Source organism: Tasmannia lanceolata, unplaced genomic scaffold (genome assembly GCF_043159265.1).
Source record: "Tasmannia lanceolata isolate RefF3 unplaced genomic scaffold, GAP_Taslan_0.1 ptg000011l, whole genome shotgun sequence".
Taxonomy (NCBI): Eukaryota; Viridiplantae; Streptophyta; class Magnoliopsida; order Canellales; family Winteraceae; genus Tasmannia; species Tasmannia lanceolata.
The window spans coordinates 20,530,904-20,558,459 of NW_027518688.1; the positions used below are offsets into that span (position 1 = coordinate 20,530,904).

General features: G+C 39.4%; 1 protein-coding gene across 1 annotated transcript; it reads right to left on the reverse strand.

Moving 5' to 3' along the window:
- Positions 1 to 21,529: 21,529 nt before the first annotated feature.
- Positions 21,530 to 26,691, reverse strand: LOC143885993 (GDSL esterase/lipase At5g55050-like). Its single transcript, XM_077390011.1, has 4 exons — positions 26,448 to 26,691; positions 23,560 to 23,819; positions 22,637 to 22,874; positions 21,530 to 21,756 (listed from the first exon to the last, which is right to left on the reverse strand). The coding sequence occupies exons 1-4, from the start codon at positions 26,689 to 26,691 to the stop codon at positions 21,530 to 21,532; spliced, it is 969 nt and encodes a 322-aa protein (XP_077246126.1).
- Positions 26,692 to 27,556: the final 865 nt, after the last annotated feature.

Consider the following 27,556-nt stretch of genomic DNA (forward strand, 5'->3'; position numbering starts at 1 on the left):
CATTGGAATGGAATGAATTTTGGGTGATCTCAACTCAAGATCTCCGAGGAGATAGAAGGATATTATTTTTCGCTGAACAAACAACTATAGGAAACACACAAGATGGAGTGATCCTCTTGATGTTACGGGGCTAAATTTTGATAGAAGTCGGGTGGGGGATCATAGAACAACATATTTTCTATGATAGTACCATGAATATTGCATAGTAGAGCAGCAACCAAACCTCCGGCAACTCCAATCATACGAAATGAGTTCGACTTCCAATTATGAAAGCCTTGGAAGAGGAGGATGAATTGAAATATAGCTGCTACACCGAAACAGGGCGCAAAGAACCAACCAGAGCAAAGATCTTTTCAGGAAGAATTCTAGTTATGTTTCCATGTTGCTCTTGTATTGCCTTTCTTTCACCCGTTTTTAGGCCTGATTCTGAAAAAGGTACAAGGACTAGACTTACAAAGGTGAGATTTTGATGGCACATTTCAATCCATTAGGTTTCAAGGATTCCAACAAAGACCAAGCTTGTAATTGTTTCTGTAGTATTCGCATTTTTACTAAGTTGAGAAGAAAGTTTTAGGTTGAGAGGGACTTATCTAATGTGATCAGTTGGTGCCCTTGTTCATCATAAACAGTTCCCTCTTCTCTCCTGTTCTTGGCCTTTCTTGGTCCTTCACCGCACTTGCTCTGTATTTTTCTATCTGGGACAATATCTTGCTGATTTTCTCTCTATATGCACCTCTTTACTGTAGATTCATATTCCCAGACATGCCATATCGCTGATTGTTGTGGCCTTGGGACTGATGGAAGCTTCCGGGCTTCTTCACCACTACTCTTGGGTCCCACCCAGCAAGTCCCATACTAGGCTGGGTCCCACCCAGTCCCATACCTAGGCGGGCCCCCACTCAGGACAGTAACATACCACCACGCTTCCGAATCTGCCGTCCTCAGTGGCCCATTCTCTGATGGCTTTCACTCTGGCCTTTTTTCCAGGCATCCATTTCCACAGGTCCCCCCTTCCACGGTGGCCCACTCTACGGCAACTTCACTCTGGCGGCTTTCACTCTGGCTTTTTACCCGGTAGCCCTTTCTAGGTAGTCCTCTCCACAGGTCGTCCCGTCACTCGAACACCGGACGTGGTGGCTGCTTTAATACCAAATGTTAGGTACTTTACCAATACACCAAAAGCTCCAAAGCTGATGGAACGCGTAAGGCAAGGCCCTTTAAACCTGTCTCATATCAGGCTTGGTCCCACCCAGTTCCATACCTAGACTGGCCGCTACTCAGGACCGTAAAATAGATAGCATTGCAGCCCTTATTCCGTCTATTTAGAATGAGTGCGAAGAGCCCTCATTTCTTGATCCTAATGAAAGTTATTAGTAAGAAGAGCATAAGGCTCGTTTGGCTCATCCGTGGATTTAAAAGAAAGTGAAACAGGTAGATTAATTTGTTCCTTTTTTACTTTCTTTCCAATTGGGGGAGACAAACCAAAAGGCGCCTATTGAAAAGAAAATGAGAAATGTAAAAGGAAAGTAGCAAATGGGAAGGAGAAAACAATTTGATGGGAAGAGATATCTGTAACACCCAGCCCCAATGCTTGAACATGTTTTAACTACTTGTAATGGGTGTTATTATCAAATGGACTTATGATTAAGTTCCTTGGAATGAGTGTCGTTACTAAAATTGAAATTAGGAATATTTGCTTGGAAATGAGTGTCCCTACCAAAACTCATGCCTCTAGAATAGGGTAATTTTAAAAGTGGTAGTTTTTTTTAATAGGGTGTCATTATCAAAATCAGGTATTTGATGTTTTACTAAAAGTAGCTATACTTTTAAGCAAATGCCATAAATAAAGTAAGGACAAGATTTTTGTGTGCTCTTAGGGATTTCAATTTCGGTGACTAGAAATTGAATTAGAAGTGTTTTAATTTTTAAAGGCCATGATGATTATTGGACTAGTAAGGTACTGTAGGATCCTAGATAGAAGTTCTTAAAGGAAAGTGTAAAGAATGATATTTCCCATATCAATCTTGTTTATAAAGGGAAAGTAGGAGAGATGACCAAATCCGTTAGTGCCTTCTTTGAATTTTGGATGGCCATGATTTGTTGCCATAAGAATAGCCAATTAATTTCTTAACTAAATATAGCATGGTGGGCAAGCAAGGCAATTTGGATTGGTGTGTTGGGTTGGCCATGGGCAAGGAAGGCAAGTTACCTAACCCAATTAAATTGCTTACCTTTTTGTCATATGCAAGGAAGGAAATTTTGCCAAATCAAATTTAATTGTTGCATGGTCGATCAAGGCAGTTGCCTTTCTTACAAATCAAGCCTTATGGAAAAATGAGTCACCTAGCATGTATGAAGAGGATTGACTTTGGACTGGAGACCATTGTTGGTCTTTTCTCTCAATTGAAGATAATATCAGAGACTAGATTAGTTCTCTTTCAAGGCATCATTTTTCCCCTCTTCCTTGAATGACAGCAACCACTTTGTATTTGTGCCCTCATCTACAACATCCCCTAAAATCAATGCCAATGGATTCTAATTCAATACAAGCAGCCCCTATTGCTAGTTGTTTCAGCCCCTTCCGCCATTCATTTGCATTGTTTAGCCTCCTTTCTTGGGGTTTTGAAATACCTTGGAAGTTCGATCTGTGTCGTCTTTGGTGGAAAGTGCAAGAGGAAGCTTGTTGTCTCTGGACCCTCCATCTCATACTTGTAGTCACCTTTGACACGACCACAATTGGTTGTCGCCGTTCCTTCTCAACCAGGAAAAAGCTTACTATTGCTTGGTCTTTGCAGCGAGAGGTGAGTAACCTTCCACCCCAACAGTCCGATAACTCTAGGTTTCATTTCATCCACCAACCTCTTTCTCATCTCTCTATGCTTGAGGGGGGATCTTTTTGTTAATCTTGAGACTTAGCTTCAAAAAATGTAATTTGTCTTAAAAAATAACAAATCCCTAGCCATTGTTTAAAGGCGGCATTTTAATTTAAATGTCTTCTTTGGACAGTACAAATTGATTGTAAAAGCCCTCTCAGTTTCCACTATAGCTGATCATTAAGTTTTCATAAATGGAACCAAAAGTGAATTAATTTCACTCCATAAGGCATTTGGCTACCCTAGGCATGAATTGGACGGTTCAGATCATCATGCTATGCCTTATGGCTATTCTCTAATAATAGAACCAACATTGGTTATGATGTCTCCAATTGAGCTATGGGTACTAAAATGTCCAGGAAGTTGAATTCCTTAGTCTGACCTTTAGCTTTTATCATAAACTATGGAGCTTAGTGGTTTCGGTGATCATATTTGAACCATATCCGAGGCCTAAATGATTTTTACTAGTTGATATCTTCTAGAATAAAATCCTTATTGGAATTTGATGCTACATAGGGTGTTCGACGGAATTCCTTAAAGAAGTTGATCCTTCCCTAGACTTGGGTATAAACTGAGCTAGTGGTTACACCTGCATCAATCTTGACCTTGCAAAGTAATTCTTGGAGATTGCGCTTAAGGTAGGTGATCCTACCCTATGTCAGTGTATTATGTATATTTCATATACTTAGATTTGTTGCAAGCTTTTATTACAGTTCATTACATGGAACTTGTTTTGAAAAGGTTTCTCACTATTTTCTTTTAGCATGTCATTCCAAATGATTGAATTGTCATTATCCATGAAATGCTTTAGTCTTAACATGCTTCCTTATCTATACAAAAAAAAAAAGAGCTTTGTGACTAACATGATTTTTGGAAACTCAAGTTCATGAAACACTATTGAAAAGCATTTTATATATGATATGGTTTCAATGGTTTGGAACGGGGGAGCCCCAAATGGTTTTGAACGGGGGAGCCCCCAATGGTTTGAAACGTCTACAAAATTTATGGCACGATATTGCAAACATTAAATTGCTTCTCTCTATATTTGTATACAGTCTTGGTATGGAATGGATTTCGCCAGTAAGGTTGATCTCTGGTGGGGATCAAGTGCCCAACCTGCCAGTGGGTGAGTACACTGGACGTGATCACGTAGACCGGTCAAATTTTATCTGCCCGTAAGGTTGATCTCGGGCGGCCAGTAGGGAGTCCTTTGGCTATTGATAATATTACATTGTGCGCTTTTGGACCTGTGAGTCCTGCGAACAAGTGTTCGCCTTGGGTTCCGCTACTTGCCAATAAGGTTGGAAATTGGCCACAGAGAAGACTGTTAAGTATTTGATTTCTAAGTGGAAAAACTGCAAAACCAAGTGTTTGGAAATATATATTCATTGTCATTGATTTCAAAGCGGAAAACTGCATAACCGAGTGGTTGGAACCGTTTTTGTAAAAACACGTATTTTTCTTATGTAGCTAATGTAGAAATGATTTTCCCACTTCTTATCAATTTCTGCATAGACTAAAGTTTTATGGCATGTTACTTCTTTTCCGCACCGTCATGTTTTCATTTTCCTATTAGCTGGCTTGGATTTGGAAAACCGGCTGGGCTGTTAGCTCATTATGTGGTTTAACAATTTTCAGATACCGAGGAGCGGCAGTAGACTTGCTGAGTTCAGGCACTTGGATTGGAACCTAAGACATTTCCTGGTTTCTTTCATTATTTCCAGTTTAGAAACTTTTGTTGTTTTATTGTGGATTTAAACTTACGGACCTATATATGTATTTCATTTGAGCTTTAATTGAGACTAAAATTTCCGTAATTATTAGTTGCGCTGAATGTTGAGAATAGTTGATTGTAAAGGAGCCTTGCATGCTTGTGGGGGTGACCCTATGGGCGTGCGGCGGCTGTCACGTGCGCCATACCTAAAATTCTGGGTTCGGGGCGTGACAGTATCCATCCATTCTGAAAACTTTTATAAAGGCTATTTAACAATTTAATAAAAATGATTGTTTTAAATTTTCCAAAGGTTTAAAGTCCTATTGAAAATGTCAATAATACATTTTGGGATTTGCTAGGGTCTATCGCAAAAGGCATTTCGAGGCTGGTCTGTTGCATGCCAAACCAGCCAACTCGTGAATGGGGACAAAAGCTAGCAATTCCCACACATTTTTGGGTGAAAAGGAAATAAAATGCATATTTTCAAAGAGAAAATGTGAAGTTTTGCTAATATAGATTGCGAACCACCTGATCCAATTAATGTAGTGTTCGTGGTCAAATTGGGGGCAGTTATCACGAACGCCTAATTAATCAAATAGGACACATTGACATGCGGGTTGTTTATAAAAATTTATGGTTGGGCAATATCAAATTTATGTTGTCATCTAAAATGTAGCCACATGCAAGATGTTTCTTCGGGGAAAGTGACATATTGCACCCCTTTTTTTTCCTCGGGCCAGCCCCCTCTAGTGCATTTATGAATTATGATTACTGTAGTATTACACCCCAAGGGGTTAGCCTGGGGAAGAATAAGGGGTGAATATATCATTTCCCTTCAGCAATGGAGATTTTTTCAATATATTATCCTGTACTAAGAAAGGTCTCAGATCATAATTAGACTATAAGCTAAAAATGCCTTTGTTGAATTGATGCCAAGAGAAGAAGCATCAATGTAAAGATAATATCGTTTACCGTTCCCTCTTAAAAAGAGTATTTTAAGAGAATATTCACTCCTACAATAAATACAAAGATAATATCGTTTTGTAGGGAGGATTAGGGCTACAACAGGGTCGGGTTGGGTCGGGTTTTTCAAAACCCTGGATCCCATTATCTCGGCCCTGACCCGCCCTGAGTCAGGGCCGAAGAACCTCCAATCCATGGCCCGCCCTGCAGGGCTCAGTGCTGGCCCTGGCCTGCCTTGATTGGCCCTGATTGGGTAGGGCCGGGCCGGGCCGGCCCTAATTGACCCTAGTGCAAATACCTGTTAACTTGTTAAGAGTGCCAAAAATAAAGCAACAGAACAAAATGATCAATAAACGGAGAAAGGGAACAAAATAAGACAATAGGAATTCAACAACATGATGGGCAACAGAGACAATCAATAATAATAATCTAAAGAAACATCAATCCAAGATAATAGAAAACATTAGCAAAAGAAACATGCATAGATGGTTCAATTCTATAATAGAAAACTTAGGGTCGGGTCGGGTCAGGGTACCCGAGGCATTAACCCAGAACCCGACCCAACCTGAGTCAGGGTCTAAAAAGATGAACCCTGATCCGCCCTCAGGGTTGGAAAATCCAACCCTAACCATGTTCGGCCTCGGGGCGGGTCAGGGCCGACAAGGCCAAACTTGCACCCCTAGGGATAGCCTGGCAAAACCGACCCGTGCCCGCAGGTCGACCCGGCCCACCCACAAATTTGCGGGTACGGGTCGGAATTTTCGTGACCCATAAAAATCGACCCGCAGGTCACCCAACCCGCCAAAACATGGGTCGGGTCGGGTTAACCCGCGGGTTTTGTGGATTTTACTTTTTGTTTAACTTTTTATTTTTATTATTTAAAAAGATGAAAAATCAAAGGTTAAGATCAAAATATCAAAAGCAAAAACAAAGGGAGTTAGGGTTTTATACTTTTCTCTTTTATAGCTTTTTAGATTTAGCCATTTAGGGAGTCACCGAGTTAGGATTTCTCATCTCTGTAACCTCTTACCTCCAACCATCGGAGCAAAACCAAAGGAAGAAGAAGGCCACCATCCGAGCCACCTCCTTACCTCCGACCAACCTCCTTGCCGATCAGGCCACCATCCGAGCCACCTTCGATTCGGCCACCATCAGCTATATTTCCTTTTTATTTGTCTTACAACCATGATTCTTTATTAGCACCAGTCCCCTTGAAGCTTTCCAGAACTTCACCTTGAGATTGCCTTTTCTGTAAAAGAAATTTACTTTAAAAAAAAAAAAAAAAATTGCGGGTGACCCACGGGTCGACCCGGCCCACCCGCACTGGGTATGGGTCACCTGGTTGCTGACCCGTAGGAATGCGGGTCATTTTGACCCGCAACCCGCATGACCCGCACTTGCATGACCCGCGGGTTGACATGACCCGACCCACCCGTTTGCTAGGTCTACCTAGGGAGGATGCTTTCTTTAAACTAGTTTAACACTCTCCATGGATTACTTCATTTTGTGATTGCCCAACGTCCATGGAATTGAGTCATCTATTTTGTGGGTGCATTGGATCATTAAATCGTGGTGGGACCATGGTGTTCCGAATAGATCAATCGCATCAATTATTAGACCTGACAAAAAGTGACCTGGACCCGTGGGTCCACCCTGCCCGCCCGTAATTTAGTCACTAAATTAGTGACCCGTTGAAATTTGAACCGGCCTGTGCGGGTCCCATCAAAACTGGGCCGGGCTAGGTATACCCATCTAAACCGTACATGTGAAGGAACACAACGTAAAATAACACTCGTCAAAGCTAAGATAATAACAGCCAATCAAGAAATTTTAAAATAAAGAAATCTTAACTCTTCCGCGGCAAAACCCTAAAAACCAGCTTGCCATTTATCATCCCTTGCCTGGATCATTTGATGAAATACCAACGTCACTAGCCAAGCCATTTCTACTAGAACTCCTTTCTGTTAAAATGACACTCGTCAAAGCTAAGAAAAACAAAATAAGAGACTTAGAAAAAAATGCATGGAGTACCCCCATTGCAAATGAACCCTTGTCCCTTTTATACTAGGTTGCATTTCCTCTTAATCTAGACCGTCCATTTCTCTTTTTCTTTGATCTCACAGTTCATATAAATTGCTTCTCAATTAACTAATACAAAATGCCTGGAGTACCCTCCAAAAGAGAGAAATCTCTTATTTAATCTAAAAGCTGCCATTTGTTGCGAGTTAGGAAATACGGCCTGTATCTACTTGAACAAAAAAAAATGAGGGTATCTGCGGGTTCACCCAACCCAACCCATGTTTTGGCGGGTTGGGTGACCCGCGAGTCAATTTTGACGGGTCACTCAAATGCCAACTCATATATAAATTCCTTGATTGGAATTTATCATCTTCAACAACGCATGTTTTGGCTTCAGACAGAGATACAAGGATTGAGACAGAACTTAGAATACCATCGATGAAGGGGACGAAACAACTTTGAACAAGAATCAGTAGGCAGCAATCATTGAAAGAAATGGAAGAGGGGGAGAGGTATTATATCAGTGTTTTTTTCACATGAGCGTAAAAAAACCTGATTATATACTCGTTTTCGTTGCATATCCACTAATTTTTTTAACTGTACAACACCTTTAATCTTTGCAAGAAACATATACCAAAATATACCCACAGAGCTCCTTACTAAGTAGAAATTCTACCCAGATCTTCAAGTGGTATTGAGTCCTAGATTAAAAAATGGGAACTCCCACATAAACCAGACAATCCACCATCTACATCCAAATCTCATCAAGCGTCAAGATAGTCTTCCAAGAAATGAGAGAACTTTCTGTTAGCCCGACAAACCACATCAAGGATAAATCATGCAAGCTGCAACTACGAAATCAAAGTATAAAAGTTTGCAGAAAATACAGAGGAATTAAAGAGAATAAAAAAGCATAGAAAAAGTACAGAGGGATTAAACCCAAAAGAACCTAGGGTTTAAACCTAGAACCAAAGCATGTCAAATTAAACCCAAGGCATGAAAATAGGGATGCAAATCAAAGCGTATCAAATCCACAAAATCCCAAACGAAAATAGGGATTGCTAAGTGGAACCAGATGATGATGGAAGAAAAGAAAAAAACCCTAAACAAAAAGGAGAGAGAGGGAGAGAGAGAGGAGGGGAGGAGCATACCTCTAGTTTGACCTCCGTATGGTGTCTTCTTTACCTCCTGCAATGCTTTCTTCTTTACCTCTGCAAGCGTTCTACTTTACCAAAGAGATAAGGGCAGAGACAGCATTCTTTTTCGTTCTTTTTCACGGACTTCAAGTTTCACCTCCATATGGTGAACATTGGAAGCGAGATTTTTACGTGTAAATCCGGACTTATTTCTTCCATCCTTCTTCTATATACAACATATTGGAGATTACAGGATCGTTCTTCGGGGTTTTCTAACGTTTATAAGGGTATGACAAATCGAATATCCTAGAATTACACACCCTAGAGACAAGGATTCGCTATCAACAGTAGGTGTTCTTCCACTTTTCAATTTTTGGTTTAGAAAGCATGTTTATGATGTTTTTTAGGGTTTGACTTTCGAACATAGTCTAAATGGATGAAATTTTTGATGAAATTTCAGTATGGTGTAATATAAATCATAATATCATTAATTCTATAATTTCATTTGGAAATTAATTTTTCTCCATTAAATATTGATTTTCTTTTGATTTTCATTCGAGATGGGTTTCAAACTTGGTTTTCAAAGCAAGTCATTCAAATCTTGGTGTTTTTCTAAAATTTATATTTTCTGAGAATAAAGTAAATTCTAAAACCACTGGAAAATATAATTTTTCACACATGGTTGGTTCGTCTTATTTTTCGTTTTATTTTTTGAACGGTAACCCAGAAAAGGGTTATTTCTAGAAGAATAAAATTAAAAATGTAACAAATCAAGTCGAAACAAGGTAAAATTTTGTTTCCAGTCCGATTTTGATAGTTTCAGATTACCCAAAAATGTTCAGAATTTTGTGAATTTATTTGACTCGAATTTAAATTATTCTGAAATTTGCTTATTTTTAATAAATATCAAATGGTTTTGAAAACCCATGAAACTATTTAGACCTTAATTTTAGACATAAATTGAATTTTTCATGAAATAAAATTTTGAAAAAAAACTGTTTTCTTTATTATCCTAATTAAAGCTTCTTTTTATGTGTCGTAATTATTTTTGGTAGTAAAATTACTTAATTTCGAGAATTTTTCTTTACAAACCAGTAACATATGTTATTGGTATGTCATAGAAAACTTTTCATGGATTTTTATAAACTTTTGATATGGTTATTGAATTTTTTATGATAAAATGGGTTTGGATTTCAAGAAAACGATTAACCTCTTTCCTTAAAAATTGAGTTTCTGGAGAAATATTAACTTTTGAGTTCTGAAATTTGGGTAAAAATATTATAATTCATATTTAGTTTACCTTAATTTTATCATGATTTTTCATAAGACATACATATAGGGTCACTTGGAAGGTTTACTAATACATACAACATACGTTTGAAATTCAACTGTCAATACAAGGTTTTAACTTACGTATAAATTCTTTTACTGTTTGATATACAAAGAAAATAAAAAGAATCAGTTGTAAGACTTACCTAGTCACAAATCACAATACACATAAAACCTTAAAATTGACCAAAATATATTTGAGTAATAAAATAAAAGTGAAGCCTTATGATTTCATTGTCTCACCCACTGTAAAACTTGAGTAATAAAATTTCATATGGAAATCATGATTTTAAATTGAGGAACTCAATTCATCTACCAAAAATCATGAGTATTACATCCCTCATTTGTTAAAAGAATTCAACAACTTAATTAACTCTGAACGTACTTGAAATTATGAATAGGATAAAAAAAAAAGCCTTCCACTTCTTCTTCTTCTTCAATCTATATATATATATATATATATATATATATATATATATATATATATATATATATATATTTGTAGGTGGATCTCTCTCTCTCACTTGGGCGTCCAGAAATTTGGACGTGGGAGAGAGCCCAAGTTTCTTATATTCTTCTCTTCTTTGTTGTAGTTTTGGTTGTTTTCCTAAATTTGAATTGTAGGATCCCTTGAATCTTTCAACTAATCTATTCAATATAGTTACTTAACCTTTAAGTAACTCAATCACATCCTTGATTACCCAATGGACCACAAAATATAGACAATATATAAAAGAGAATGAAGGAGATATGGCAGTTGCTCACAATCAAATCCCTTGATTTCCCAATGGGCCACAAAATATAGGCAATATATATAAGAGAGAGTGTGGGTTTTTTTGGGAACATGAGTTGGGGGTCCCACTATTGTTGGGATTTGATTGCTCATATTCCAAAATCACAAGATCTTATCTTTTAAGAAATCTGCTATAATTTAGAGATTTTGAATTTCACATAAGTAAATCTACCATACCAAAAGAGGCGTACAAGATTCCTTTCAAAGTGGATATCAAATCTCCAAAAAGAAAAAGAATCTTTTCCTTCCCAACATTCCTAACTTATTTATCATACAATCATTGTTACTTACTCTAATTATATATATAATTAGTAGTTTTGCAATGCTATTTTTAATTAAAAGCAAAGTATACAAATTCAATGGATTATTGAAAAGATTTTAGGTGGACCCACACCATATGCACGTTTTCCCATACAAGGGAAAACGTGGGTTTCTTCCCATAACTTTTTATCTTATTTTATTTTTTTAACTTTCCACGTTTTAAGTGATATTTTCCGTGAAAATTATTTTTACAACAAGAATTATTTTCTTCTCTCATTTAGGGAATTTAGTTATAACCTTCAATAGCCTTAGATTCTAAGATCTATGGATCAAAGCAAATTAAAGGAAAAACAGTGATTAAAACTAAGATCAAGGGTTGATCATTGATGGATCGTTGATCCCCACCCTTGAAAATAGTTTCACTGATCCAATGGCCTAAATCTTAGAGTTTTGAAAGAAGAAGATAATCACAGTCATTACAGAGAATGAGTTGGCAAATACTACACAAGTTAGTCTCTCTATTTCTCAATTCTTTTTGAAGATTAAGAATCTTTGTTCGGAGATTTCTCTATTGGATTCAGAAGAGCCTATTTCGGAGGCACGAATGAAGCGGCATATTATTCGTGGGTTGAAAAGAGAGTACATTCCTTATGTTACGTCGATTCAAGGGTGGGATCGGCAACCTTCTTTGGTGGAGTTTGAGAATCTTCTTTCTTCACAAGAGTCTTTAGCTAGAAAACTGACGGGTTGTTCAATATCCGGGAGTGAAAGAGAAGCATTATTCCAAGCAATAAGAAACCCTTCAACAAATACAAAGAGAAGAAATTTTTTCCAAGTAAAAGTGGAGATGAAGGTGGATCATTCGTTAAGGGTTATAGAAACCGAAAGTGTATCAAGTGTTACCAATGTGGTAAACTTGGGCATATACAAAAGAATTGCCGTGTGAAATTGAAGGATGGTAATGTAGCCGAAAATGTTGATGACCGAAAAAATGAAGAAGATTGGGGTAGATGTTTCGTGGCGGAAACTACTATGATGGGTGCTTTGGCATCCATCAATTTTGAGGATGATTGGATTGTCGATTCCGGTTGTCAGCATCATCTTACCGGCCACGAATCCAAATTCTCAAAGTTCCGAAAATATGAAGGCAACGATGCTATTATCACGGCGGACAACACTATACATCCGGTAGAGAAAGAAGGGGTCATTACCATTGGTGGTGCAAATGAGGATCCTATTACACTTAAGAGTGTGTTTCATGTTCCCGGTATGAAGAAGAATCTTTTCTCGGTCGCAAATACGGTTGATGCGGGAAATTATGTTTTGTTCGGGCCTAAGGAGGTGAAATTTCTTCAGAATATTTCAAGCTTGAAGGCGGATGTTGTCTACATCGGTAAGAGGGTTAAAGATTTGTTTATTTTATTGGCTTCAACCTTATATGTTGATAAAATAAGTACAAATGATGGCGCTTCAATTTGGCATGCTAGATTGGGTCATATTAGCATGGTTAAATTGAAGGTCATGGGGATTAAGAATCTAGTGAATGGGCTACCAAATTTGAATTCTTTTGGTGGTGGAAAGGTGTTTGAGGGTTGTCAATATGGTAAGGCACATCGTCTTCCATTTGACAAGTCTCTTTCAAGGTGCAAGGCCCTTTTGGAGCTTATCCAGAGTGATGTAATGGGACCTTGTATGACACTTTCACTTTCCGGCTTCCGCTCCATGTTGTTATTTGTTGATGATTTTATTAGATTCACATGGGTGTATTTTATAAGGGAGAAATCCGATGCATTGTCTAAGTTTGTTGAGTTCAGGAAGATCGTTGAAGGTGTACTTCATAAGTCGATCAAGCGGTTGAGAACCGATGATGGCGGGGAGTTTACTTCCGATGAATTTTCTACGCTTTATCGTGACCATGGTATCCAAATGAATCTCACTTGGGCCTATACGCCTCAACAAAACGGAGTGGCGGAGAGGAAGATTAGGCATCTTGTGGGAACTTGTAAAAGTTGGTTGTATGCAAAAATTTACCCAAGGCCTTATGGGCGGAAGGTATGGCTTGTGCAACTTATGTGATTAATCGGGTGCCTCTTAGTCCGATTAATATGAAGTCTCCTTATGAGTTGATGTTTGGGGTGAAGCCTAGTGTCAAGCATTTCTAAGTTTTTGGTTCAATTTGCTATGTGCATGTGCAGGATAAAAGGAGAACCAAGTTGGATGCTAAGGCGAAGAAGTGTATTTTCATTGGGTATGATGAAAGGAAGAAATGTTGGAAGTGTATGGATCCTACAACCCACATGTCCATTGTTTCAAGAGATGTTGTGCTTGATGAAGTCTCTTCCTATTATGGTTTGGATGGTGGTTCCACTAATGACGTGGGTGTAGGTGAGCACATCTTTGTTGAGGTTGAGCCTCAAGCAACAATGAACTTGCCTTTGACACCAAATGCTCCAATGGAATTTGGGTCTTTTTCTTCTATGCCGATAGGGGAGCAAGGTGATAGGGGGAGTGGTGTTGCATGTCATGATCAAGATGGTGAGCAAAATGAAGAAACTAATGAAGATGACTGTAGTGCATCACATCTTAGAAGATCCAAAAGAAAGATTGTCAAGCCGGCACGGTATTGGGATGAGAACATGGTGAGCACTTATTCTTGTTTTCTTTCTAGTCCATTTGATGACAATGAGCCTTCTTGCTTTGATGAAGCAAAAGGGGTGATAGAATACAAGGATCCCATGGATGAAGAGATGAATGCACTTGTGAAAAATGAGACTTGGGATCTTGTTCCTAAGCCTAATGATGTGAACCCGGTTACATGTAAATGGGTGTACAAATTGAAGCGGAAAGCGGATGGGAGTGTGGATAGGTTCAAAGCAAGGTTGGTGGCTAGAGGGTTTTCTCAAAAGTATGGAGAGGATTATGAGAAGACCTTTAGTCCCATTGTCAAGATGACTTCCGTTCGAGTTGTAATTTCATTCGCCACTTGTCATGGTTGTAAATTGTCTCAACTTGATGTGAAAAATGCATTTTTGTATGGTGAGATTGACAAAGACATCTACATGGAGCAATCGTCAGGTTACAATTCAAGTGATCATCCAACTCATGTTTGCAAGCTCAAGAAATTTCTTTATGGGTTGAAGCAAGCTCCAAGGGCATGGTATGGTAAGATTGCTAAATACTTGCAATTTTGCGGTTTTTTGCTCTAACTTCGATTCTAGTTTATTTGTGAAGAAAGACAAAGGCTTGCTTGTCATTGTGTTTCTTTACGTCGACGACATGATAGTTACCGGCAACAATGATGCTGAGGTTGCAAAGCTAAGGGAGGAGCTATATATTTGTTTTGAGATGAAAGACTTGGGAGAGCTAAGTCACTTTCTTGGCTTCGAGGTGGAGACCTTGAAGCTGGGGTTAAGCAGAACTAAGGGTGGCAACGGTTCGGTTTTACCCCCAAACCGAAACCGAACCGAACATGCTTACCTCTGAACTAAACCGAATCGAACCGAAACCGAAACCGAAACACTCCAAACCAAATCGAACCGAACCGATGAAAAGGGGCATATTTATCATTTTCCTATGAAAAGGGGCACATTTATCATTGTCCAAACCGAACCAAACCGAACTGAAACCGAATCCGAACCGAACCAATCATCGGTTTGGTTCTACCGAACCGAAATTTGAATCGGTTTGGTTTAACCAAGCCGAAACTGAATTTTCAGTTCGGTTTCAGTTCGGAATCGGTTCGGTTCGGTTGATTTTGCCACCCTTAGGCAGGACCCTGACCAGATATATTAAAGAGAAATAAGACAACATTTTTTTTTGATATATTAAAGAGAAATAAGCATCGTTTTTTTTTAATGATCAAGTTGTCGTATGCTGTCCTAACAACGTTTCTTGGATTTTAAGTAAGAAATCCAGCTTTTAGAAATCTCTCGCCCATCCAGAGATTTCTGAAACCTGGAAACATGGGATGATCTCCTGCTCTCTTGCTGTCGGAATGACAGGCGAGAAATCATAAAATGATGGCTGGTCTCTTTCTTCTCTCATCTTCTGTCTACAGTTTAGAGGAAATCCAAGATTCTAAAATCCGCAAAACCAAATGTCCCCTTATAATCTTGGATTTCCTCAAAATCCTAGATAGGGAACAAGAGAAGAAGGAAACTGTCTGATTCACTTCTCTTTAGAATCCTATATTTTAATTAAGAAATCTAGGTTTTAGAAATCTCTCCCCCATCTTGAGATTTCTAAAAACTAGAAACAGGGGACGATATCCTACTCGCTCGCTCGACGAGAGAAAGGGGGGGGGGGGGTGAATCAGAAAACTATAGATGATCTCTATCTTCTATCGTCTCGCATCGAGGATTTTGAGGAAATCTAGGATTATAAAATCCTTGTTTCGTCAAGTGGGAATGGGTCTTTTAGCAAGTTCAGTTTCAGCTGGTAAGGTGCTATGAGTAGGTGCGTGCGGGTTAGGAGCTTGAGGTACATGAAGGCTTTCTGGTTCTATTACTGATTCTCAATCCAGGTAGGATTGTAGGACATAGTATAGACAATCGGATTTGACATGGATCAGATCCTATACTAAGACTAAGAAAGTAATTTCCGAAGAGCGCCCAACCTATAAGGGATTTGAACGGATTTTGACCAAGACATAATTGGATTGGATCCGAAGTAGATCCATTGACATCCTATCAAAGCTCAGCTTGAAGTGAGGGGTTCCAGGAGTAATCCATTCATGCACTGTTCGTTTAAGATTATGACAACCGATTGTGATTGCCAACCAGATTATTAGACTTAAAATTAAGTTTAAACTTTAGTCCAATAATCAGTTTGACCTGATAATCGATTGTCATAATCTTAAAGCCCTGTTCGTTTGAGATTATGACAACCGATTGTGAGCCCCTCAGCTGATTATGGGACTCAAAATTACATTATTTTTTACTCCAATAATCGGTTAGAAGGCTTATAATCGGTTGTCACAATCTCAAACGAACTCTTTTGTGGAATAGGGTTTATGTTGGACTAGGCGCTCTCAAAGGATGAGCAACATCTTTAGCATTTGCCTCCATACAACTGTCTCTTGTTGTAAATTTCACTTCAAGAAATGGAGACAGATTTGAGATACTTACTTGATATGACCTTGACCTATGAGGATGAGGGATTCTTGGAGGCATTCCAAAAAGTATACTGATATTGGCACTACCATGTTTTGATAATGTGCCGAATTCATCTTATCTTTTATTATTTAATTAGAGACAGGTATTTACCGGGTAGAATCAGTGCCTAATCCCTTCAAACCCCATGTCGCAAACATATTTGAGATTGTAGACCATCTATTTTCGTAGTCAATCGTGGGTCCTATGCCTGTCCTAGGTGACAACCCTGTGATAAATTTTCAAAGAACTGGGGGCTCTCCCAATCATATTTAGCAAAACTCCGTTTTAAACGGCGTTTTGAAAAAGAGAAGAGTGTTCTTGCGCAGCTGCGAAGGGAGCTCCTTGCGCAGGAGTGGCTTAAAAAGCCACCGATTGGTCGCTTTTTGTGGACGCCGCAAAGGTGAACCCATATACGAACCAATCGGCTGCTTTTTAAGCCACTGCTGCGCAGGAAGCTCCCTGCGCAGCTGCGTAGGAACACTATCCTCTTTGAAAAAGCCACATTTCATTGGTGTGCCGTTTAACACTGGTTTAAAACTTTTACAATAAAACAAAACTCCATTTTTTAGGCAAACGTTTTAAACACGTTTAAAAATGCATTTTAAACGTTTTAAACACATTTTTTGGCCAACTTTCCAATTTCACCCCACCATGTTTAGTGACAAAATTCTAAACTCATTTTCTTGTGTTTCCGTTTTTTTAGAACGTTTTTCTTGAACCGGTACCGTATTAAACTCGAATTTTTGCCGTTCCGTTTTTTTGCCGAATCATGCTTTGCTAACTATGCTCCAAATAACGAAAAAGTTAGGTGTTAATTTTTGGCATGTGCACCCATAATAGGGAGTTTTGACCATTATTCTTTCTAGCCATTAATTTAAAGCTCATCAAATGGACGGATATGATTGTCCAACTGACATCATTATGCAACAATGACCCATTTCCGTTGTTAATATTTACCTCTTTTTGTTCTAGTTGTTCCTTCACAAGATATTGATCAAATGTTTAGCCGGTTCAATTAGGCCCTATTTGGATTGCAAGAAATTTCGTTGTAATATTTTTTGTTTCTACAATTTAGAGGGTTATGATATGGTCATGGCTTGTTTAGAGGGTATCATTATAAATTGAAGGTCTATGTAAATAAAACTTGAAATTGGGTGGTTCAAGTTACATTTTTTTTTAAATGTGTAATCCAACAATGGAAAACATGAAATTCAAAAAAGTTTTCCTTATCCACACTTTTCCTAAAAAATTCATGCAACCCAAATTGGGCTTGAATTTGTTTCTTTCTACTTGAAAAGGGCGTAATACAAATTTTATATCCATTTTTTAGTAGAAAAGTAAGTAAATTTTATGTCGATAGAAACTGAGCTTTTAGTCCATGTTTGGCAACCATGAATTTTTTTCAGTGGACATTAGCTTACTCAATGGTGAGGGAGGCTTGTGAAGGGAGAGACCTGAGAGGGGACTGGATGAGGAGAGGGCAAGAAAAGGCTAAAAATGTTGTCGAAATAGCCTCTAAAGCGGTGAACGGATTTCAAAATGGCGGTGATGAGAGGAATAAAGTATGATAATAATAAAATTAAAGAAAAAGACACACCAATTAAGGTGTTGTCTTTACAGTAGATTCCTTCACTAACGGAATTTTATCAGAAAATAAAATGCAGATAGTTCATAGAATCTCTGCCCTTAGGATATAATGCCTGACACACTCTTGCAAAATATGCGACTAAAATCTATTGATTAATATGAATCAAGCGCCTAAAATAAGTAAAAAGATTAATATTGGTATGGACAAAGTTAGCAAGGACACTTGAAAATAATGGGGATAAAATTAGAGAGAGCGCAATTGGAGTGGGAAAACTGTTGGAGAAAGAGCATAAATTCCAACTATTGGATGAGATTTCTCATCAACCCATAATGAAGAGACAAATAACACAAAAAGGAATTCTCATGACACTTGAACCCATGACCTTTCGTATAGAAAATCAAATTATTTACTACTATATCCAAATAATTTTTTCCTATAAAAGACCAAAAATATTAATTTTAAAAGCATTTTTTTTAAATGCACTAACAAAAAATCTACGGGGAAGAAACTCCACTCAAAAACAATTTTTCCCTCTTTTTTAGCCCTATCCTCATTCATGCTCACTTTGGTCTCTTCTTCTCCCACCTTTCTTACCCATCTCTTACCACTTGATAGACTAACATTCGCGATGGAAAAAGGTTTCATAGTTGCCAAACATGACTATGGAAAAAGGTTTCATAGTTGCCAAACATGACTATTGGGAAAGTTGCCTTATTTCCCACCCACGGTGGTTGCTTGGGTGGAAAGGCAAAGGGAAAAAAATAGAAATTTCTATTTTTAGCTTTTGGGGAAAACTAAACTATAAAAAGATAAGTGTTGTTCTCTTGGGTTGTGGAAACGCAAGAGTGGAAGGTTTTGGGGTGTGTCGGCTGCCTCAAAGGAGAGAGAGAGAGAGAGAGAGAGAGAGAGAGAGAGCATTCTTTCTTGGGATCTTCTTTTGGTGTTTTCTCTAGGTTTCCTCTGGGGTTTTCTCTTGGGTTACTCTTGTACGGTCTTGGATTTGAGAAGCAAGGAAAGGGTTGCGGGTTTGTGGGTTTGTGATTAATCCATTGTAATCCTTGTATATTGTTTTCTCATAGTGGAAGATCGTGTTTCTCGCCCTTGGAGTAGGCTTGGCCGAACCACGTAAAATATTGATGTTCATCTTGTGGCCTGTTTGTTTACTTTTATCTTTCCGTTTAATTTGTGCACGATCGGATCGGATTGCCCAGCGGATTTTCTCAACAAGTGATATCAGAGCTCAGGTGGAGCGATCGTCGAGGGCGGGTGGAGTAATCGTGGGTGTTGTAGTTGGATCACGGTTAGAGCGATTTTTTGGGGTAGAAAGATTGTCCAAGAAATATTCTTGTTCGAGGTGGAGCGCTACACCGAGAAGTGCAAAGTAATATGAAATGGCGGTAAAATCAAGTTCTACTCAGTTCAACATCGACAGATTTGACGGAAAGGGTAGTTTCACTCTATGGCAGATGAGGGTGAAGGACATCCTAGTTCAACAGGGCTTGGCTAAGGCGTTGAAGGAAAATGATGGCAAGCGTGAGAGGATGACGGTACCTCCGTTGGGGAGGATGGATCGAGATCCCTCTCCAAGGTTGACTAGGTAAGCCAACGGGTTAACAGATACACATGTGCATTGGCCGTGTTGATCAAATTGGGATGAGTCAAGGTGATTCGAGGGTGTGTAGCTGGTACTTCGGAAGGCAATGGTGGTTTGCTGCAACAGCAGACCGGCGTCGACAAAAACGAAAAATCTTCAGATGGCTGGGAAATAAGCCAAGGTGGAGATTGTTGGGAAAGTTGCCTTATTTCCCACCCACGGTGGTTGCTTGGGTGGGAAGGCAAAGGCAAAAAAATAGAAATTTCTATTTTTAGCTTTTGGGGAAAACTAAACTATAAAAAGATAAGTGTTGTTCTCTTGGGTTGTAGAAAAGCAAGAGTGGAAGGTTTTGGGGTGTGTCAGCTGCCTCAAAGGAGAGAGAGAGAGGAGAGAGAAAGAAAGAAGAAAGAAAGCGTTCTTTCTTGGGATCTTCTTTTGGTGTTTTCTCTAGGTTTCCTCTTGGGGTTTTCTCTTGGGTTACTCTTGTACGGTCTTGGATTTGAGAAGCAAGGAAAGGGTTGCGGGTTTGTGGGTTTGTGATTAATCCATTGTAATCCTTGTATATTGTTTTCTCATAGTGGAAGATCGTGTTTCTCGCCCTTGGAGTAGGCTTGGCCGAACCACGTAAAATATTGATGTTCATCTTGTGGCCTGTTTGTTTACTTTTATCTTTCCGTTTAATTTGTGCACGATCGGATCGGATTGCCCAGCGGATTTTCTCAACAAGTGATATCAGAGCTCAGGTGGAGCGATCGTCGAGGGCGGGTGGAGTAATCGTGGGTGTTGTAGTTGGATCACGGTTAGAGCGATTTTTTGGGGTAGAAAGATTGTCCAAGAAATATTCTTGTTCGAGGTGGAGCGCTACACCGAGAAGTGCAAAGTAATATGAAATGGCGGTAAAATCAAGTTCTACTCAGTTCAACATCGACAGATTTGACGGAAAGGGTAGTTTCACTCTATGGCAGATGAGGGTGAAGGACATCCTAGTTCAACAGGGCTTGGCTAAGGCGTTGAAGGAAAATGATGGCAAGCGTGAGAGGATGACGGTACCTCCGTTGGGGAGGATGGATCGAGATCCCTCTCCAAGATTGACTAGGTAAGCCAACGGGTTAACAGATACACATGTGCATTGGCCGTGTTGATCAAATTGGGATGAGTCAAGGTGATTCGAGGGTGTGTAGCTGGTACTTCGGAAGGCAATGGTGGTTTGCTGCAACAGCAGACCGGCGTCGACAAAAACGAAAAATCTTCAGATGGCTGGGAAATAAGCCAAGGTGGAGATTGTTGGGAAAGTTGCCTTATTTCCCACCCACGGTGGTTGCTTGGGTGGGAAGGCAAAGGCAAAAAAATAGAAATTTCTATTTTTAGCTTTTGGGGAAAACTAAACTATAAAAAGAGAAGTGTTGTTCTCTTGGGTTGTAGAAAAGCAAGAGTGGAAGGTTTTGGGGTGTGTCAGCTGCCTCAAAGGAGAGAGAGAGAGGAGAGAGAAAGAAAGAAGAAAGAAAGCGTTCTTTCTTGGGATCTTCTTTTGGTGTTTTCTCTAGGTTTCCTCTTGGGGTTTTCTCTTGGGTTACTCTTGTACGGTCTTGGATTTGAGAAGCAAGGAAAGGGTTGCGGGTTTGTGATTAATTCATTGTAATCCTTGTATATTGTTTTCTCATAGTGGAAGATCGTGTTTCTCGCCCGTGGAGTAAGCTTGGCCGACCGACGTAAAATATTGGTGTTCATCTTGTGGCTTGTTTGTTTACTTTTATCTTTTTCGTTTAATTTGTGCACGATCGGATCGGATTGCCCAGCGGATATTCTCAACAATGAATTGGTGAATTTTCTCATTCATGGGGCCATCCGTGGAGACCCATCATATGAAAAACTTCACTTATAGCACTAGTAATTAAACTAACAACTTTTGTTCTTCATTAATCCTTTTATTATATACTAAAACATGAACAATGTCCAAGGATTAACCAGGATTGGCTTACAATAATGTGGAAAGCTTTAGCAATGGAACTCCTCCATTCCAAATTGCATACAAATACAAAGATAATAAATGATAATTTAGGATTCCATTCTCTAGACCAGTTGCAGAGATGTCGAAGCAAGTGCCTCTTAGCTATGATCATCGGCCAACTGCTTGAAATTTATTGGGCTGACGAAGGCTGTAGAACCACTATGAAGAGTTTTAGCAGCCAACTTGGAAGCAGCCTGTGTAGGGTGGAAGAGGTCCCAAAACAAATATTCACGGCGATTTGTGCATAGGCTAGCATTTGTTGTGCATATGTTTTCGCCATTGAATTCACCACTACCACAGCATGCAGACATGATCTCCTTAAACCCTTGAAAATCAAACCAAGGTAGTGTTTAATTATAGGTTTCTAATAAAAGGAATTCTAAACTGAAGGGCGCCTTTGCACAAACAAAAAAAAAAGAAGCCCCAGCTACGAAAGTACATTTATAATTCCTTTAATTTTATATTTTTCTGTGCCATTATAAATGCGCTTTGGTGAGGTGGTCCAATGGGGCCTGGCCCAAACAGCCCTCATAGCATTGCCATGTACCAAAGGGTATATAATATATATATTTTTTTTTTAAAGACTGCTTTTAGGGGACTGATATCAACTCAAACATGTTCCTGATAATGGGACAAACTCACCTTGTTTTTCAAGTTTTAAACAATTGTCAAAAGGCTATTACAATTCCAAAAAAAACTCTAAACAGCCACTCAGATAAGCGTAAACAAAATGTCATCCCATCATCAAAACATGGTTGTGCGGATATTAGTAGCCTATTGTTATTAGGGATTTGCCTAGGTCTATAAAAGGCATTTCTCGGCTGGTCTGATGCATGTCAGACAGCGTCAGACCAGCCATCGCATGTCAGACGAGCCAACTCATGAATAAAGACAACAGCTTTTGTCTCCATGACATGCCTTCTTTAACATGAGCATGAGTTCTATAAAAGAGTAGAATCGCATGTCAGACCAGCCAACTCATGAATAAAGACAACAGCTTTTTTTCTCCACGATCATGCCTTCTTTAACATGAGCATGACTTCTATAAAAGAGTAGAAGCACGCTAATACAATGCATCTGTGTGATCATCTCTATATTTGCCTCATTTTCTACCTCGGGTCATCCCCTAGTGCGTTTGACACTTTTACTCGGTGTTCATGTGTACATTTGCGTATATGTATGTATGTATATAGCAGAATACTTACCAAAGGCCATTGGATCGTCCATGAAATTGATAACCATCTTATATGCATTTCCAAGTGAGTACTTCATCCCTGGTAGTTCTGAGCTGAGTGTTTGTAGGAGTGTTCTAAGGGAAGAGTAATACAGTCTGGCCATTTTGTTCAAAGGATCAGTAGCGTTTCTACTTCTTTGAGAAGGACAAAACCCAATTGGCGGGGCAGCTATTATACCGAATTTCCTTGCTCCAAGGATGTACATATTCTGCCATATATAAAGATTGTTAATTTATGAAACAATTATAAAAGGGTGATGATAAATTTGCCTCCTATTTAACCATGACCACCCCATTTAAGGCCCTGTTTGTTTTGGATGCTGAGAATTGATTTTGAGTCCAATAACCAGTTTTTTACTCAAAATCAATTCTCATCATCCAAAACAAACAGGGCCTATAAGGGTCTGTTTGGTTGCCCAACATCCCGGGTTTTTGGTTTTGGCTGTCATGTCAGCAAAATACTCTGTTTGGTTGCACGTAGAGTTTTAAAGTGCAAAGAAACTATTTGGCATTAATTAAGGCATATTTCTTGTAAATAGGGGGTAAATTTATCGTCTCCATTATAACGAGAAGAAGGATGATCTATTGAAAATAATTCTCATCCTCTAATTACAATCTGATGCATCATGCTAAGAGACAGAGTGTGTTAAGGTCCTCAGTGGGGGCCTGCCTAGGTATGGTGGGTCCCACCTAGTCCCATACCTAGGCGGGGTCACTTCCATTAGCTCTGGAGCTTTTGGCGGCTAGGCCCTTTAAACATGTCCCATACCTGGTTGGGTCCGGCCTAGTCCTATGCCTAGGCTCCCCCCACTGAGAGAGAGAGAGAGAGAGAGAGAGAGAGAGAGAGAGAGAGAGAGAGAGAGAGAGAGAGAGAGAGAGAGAGAGAGAGCTTACAGTCAAGTGATCGTCGTATTTAGCGATCACTGAGGTGAGGAACGCAGTAGCGTTTTTGGGCCCAGTAGGGATCCCGAAAAATTCAAAGATGTCGTTGCTTCCGACGCTGATGAGGAAGAGAGCCCTGGAGAGGAAACGGTTGGTCCCTGGTGTTCCCAACCGATATGTAAGATTGGAATAGACGGTCGAAAATTGTTGGATCTGCATCGCCATGGGAATCACCTCCCCCTTGTGAAGTAATTCGGCAATTGGTTTTAGTGCTAACAGAAAGAATTTAGATAAGAAATAAGGCTAAGGAGATGAGTTAGGCACTAGAAGAGACGCTTACAAATGTAATATTTCCAGTAGAGTCGAGAATTCCTGATCCTGCAGAAGCAAAGTTCATTCCAATGTAGAGATGATCTATGAAAGATTCGTTTGAAAGAGAGAGGAAAGGTGGTGGGCTCCTCCTAAACCCCATCAATCTGGCTGATAACCATGCACAAATCAACTTCAAGTTTATTATGACTATGGAAGGAAAATATTAATCAACTGGTAGATGTTATAAAGGATAGGCCATGGCCCAAAAAAATCCCACCAATTGAAAGACCCCAACCGTCGGATTGAAAGCTTTTGAAGACTGAATTGAATTGATCAATGGTCAATGTCTACTTGTCATCATAGGGTTAGGATCATTCAATGGATGTGATTTTATTTTTTTTTATCTATGATGAAACAATCTGCAGAGTGTCACAAAACAAGATTGTCAAATTTGAGTCTCTTTTATTGTGGAAATTTTTTTTCTATGGATAAGACCTCATTGAAGATTGCCTTGTATTTCATGATAATATTAGTTGAACGCAGGAGAATATTAAAGAGATTGAAATCAAATATTCTTATATGATAAGTTTAGATTCGAAATTTTGGATTTCGGTCGAAATTTATAACCTTGGATAAGCCAACTTCTACTTCTACTGTGGAACAACTGAATCAGAGAGAGGCAGATCAACAAAGATCCCTGCCGCGCCTCCTCTCATCCTCCCAAAAAGCCCTTACGTTTAGGGGATACTAACCTAATAAATAAGGGCGTGATACGGCGCCCCCTACGAGTCTCCTCCAATAGCAAACGCCTTCTGAGGTATTACCAAGGTATGACAAAAACGATAACGGATTCCCCTACCATTTGTCCAAAAAGGTCCACCTCACCTATATTGCCTCTTCTTCAAGTTTCCAGTTTTTTGCTGGAGAAGAAGATTGTTGCCTCGCCTCTTTGACAGACATACAAGGAACCCCCCTCCTTCTTTATATTCTGGACAAGATTTTTCTGCAACCCAAGCCGGCTTCAAAAGGAGGTGGTAGAGGGTGATGGTGAAATGGACAATTTAAGCACATTCTTATGATCCATATAACATAAGAAATGAGACAGTTAAGCCCTCCCCCCTAGGAATTTGTCATAACCCATGAGGTCTGATGCTCAGACAGATGATGCATCTGCTTTTTCCAAGGTTCCTTTTACAAATGTTGTTTACATCGAGCATTCTGATTTTTCGATTAAGGATTCAAAAGACTACTATGGGCTTGCTCCCGGTAAATCTGTTTCTTACCAGTGGTCAGGAAAGCACACAAGAACACGAGAGTGTTCCTCCTAAAGTGGATGGTTGGAATTTTCAATAGCTTCTGTTAGTTCAAAAAATATGTAATAACACCGGGTCCATGGGGTTGGCGGAGGAAATAATTATGTTCAGGCCTGGATGAAGTTGTTCCTTATCAATTGAGCCAGTTGCGACTTCCAGGGGACTACTCTAATAAAGAAAGTCATTTATCTCTTTGACCGGGGATACCCGGGAGAGTGAGCTTCATGAAGGCGACCCTTCATTTTCCAACAAGCCATTCCTCAACATCCACTCAAATTCCTTTACCTCCAACGGGCTGGGCAGCAGCCACCATGCAGCCCCTATAGAATAATACTAAACCGGGCCAAAGGATGTTTTTGGGACTCTGTTGGAGAACATTGATAAGAAAACCAAGGATAAGTTAAAGTCAACTTTATTTAGTTTTTTGACGAGCAGAACTTCTTACCCTTTCACATCACGAGATCATTTTGGCGCCTACACTTTGAATTGACGGCCCAAAGAGATTAGATTGGAATATGAGATTATATTCCACGTTAGATATACAAAGTCATGTATTATCTTTGTTCCTATGGATCTGATTTTTTGTGGACACCCTATCTATGTGAGGACCATTCAAATGAATTGTTTGGATCACCCAAACAATGTGGGCCCCTACTGTATTTTAAGGTAGTGTGTAGGTAACTTACCTACACAAGTGTGTAGGAAATGTTCTCTCTCTCTCTCTCTCTCTCTCTCTCTCTCTCTCTCTCTCTCTCTCTCTCTCTCTCTCTTTCTCTCTCTCTCTCTCTCTCTATATATATATATATATATATATATATATATATATATATATATATATATATATTCTGTTGCCCTTTTCAAAAAAAAGATATACAAAGACAATGATGGCTCGCCCATTCTAACCAATTTAATCCCTGAGCGAGTGTGGAAGTGGGGCCGCTTCCTATAGGATTTGGGCTTAATCCTTAGAGCGCTCAGAATATTGGGACCCTAGGCACATAGCCGTAAGGTGCCCAGACTCAAAAATATATATATAAACAATTAAATAACACCATCTCCAGCTTAAGCTTTTGGAATAATGGGTTGTTTCACAAAAAGCAGAAAAAATGAGCTAGCTTAGTCATGAAAATAGCAATGGGAACCCTATAAATTGGTAAGGGTCCCAACGCCTCGACTAATTGGAATGTGCAGATTGAACAAAGATGGGTCCACTTAATGCATCAAAACCCCATTCCAAAACCTCTCTTTTTTACCATTATACCCTTTATTACTTACCCACAAAATCGGCACTGTTTAAGCCATTGCTAAACCTCCCAGTTGGTATTGCGTCGGGAAAATCAATGCCGTTGAAAGGGAAATTGGCCTTCGCCTTTGTCCTTGCCAAGAAATTGTTGGTACCGACGTCGGCCGTCGAGTCTCCAAATACAAAAATCGACGGAACTTCCCTGTGTGCGGCTCCCAAGGCGATTATGGATAGACAAAGAGTTAGTACAAGAACAGGATGCCATTGTCCTGCCATGGGGGTAGCTTCAGCTCCTAAGTGTATCTACTTGGGTGCAAATTTTCACTAGCTTTCCTTGTATATTTATACATGTAGATCGTGAGAAAGGTACAAACAATTATGCCAAATGGGTCATATCACAATCTTTATAAAAGACGGGCATACAATAACTAGGCTAATAATATGAACGATTAGTCTAGTAATTACCGTAAAAGCAGCACTTGTTTCACTCGAAAGTCGAAAACAAAGCATGCTTTAGTGAAATAATTAAACTGTCCATTTCAGATACTGGGTATCTATCGAATCCAACGGCTGGATTTCTACGGGAGCCTTCAAGATATGTCAACACTATGCACAAGACAGGATTAATAGTAACGATTATTTCTAGGTTGTGGAAAAGTACAATCTGGACCGTTGATCTTGTAGAACCTCTCAAGGCCACGAGGCGACCAACTTGGCCTTTGTCCGGACATCCCATGCATATGATAAAGGAGACTTTATGTGTGTGTGTGCGCGCGCCCGAGCGTGAAGTCCAGTATTTTTTAGAAAGCACAGTTGGGCTAGATGATCCAATCCATTCATTTGTTGGCCACAATGTAAATAGGCTGTGTTGAAGTGTAAATAATTAAGGAACAGTATAACACCAAATCTCACAGCTAGAAGCTTTTTGCATCATTAGTTGTTTCACACTGTATCAGAGCTATTTGTGAAACAACCAATTACTACAGAAGCTTAAGCTGTTGAGGAGGCGTTATTTAATCTTTTTTACTTTTAACACTCCCCCCTCATGTGTGGACCCTCTTTTTAGGTTTGGCTTACATGTGGCACGTGGCTTCTTCTTTTGGGTTTGGCCATTTCATGTGGATTTTTGCTATCCAGGAGG

Coding starts and splice junctions, on each gene's coding strand:
- LOC143885993 (XM_077390011.1), bottom strand. CDS start 26,691: ATGGCAGGACAATGGCATCCTGTTCTTGTACTAACTCTTTGTCTATCC. Junction 23,820..26,447: donor AAACAGTGCCGATTTTGTGG/GTAAGTAATAAA, acceptor TCTTTCTGTTAG/CACTAAAACCAATTGCCGAA. Junction 22,875..23,559: donor AATACGACGATCACTTGACT/GTAAGCTCTCTC, acceptor TATATATGGCAG/AATATGTACATCCTTGGAGC.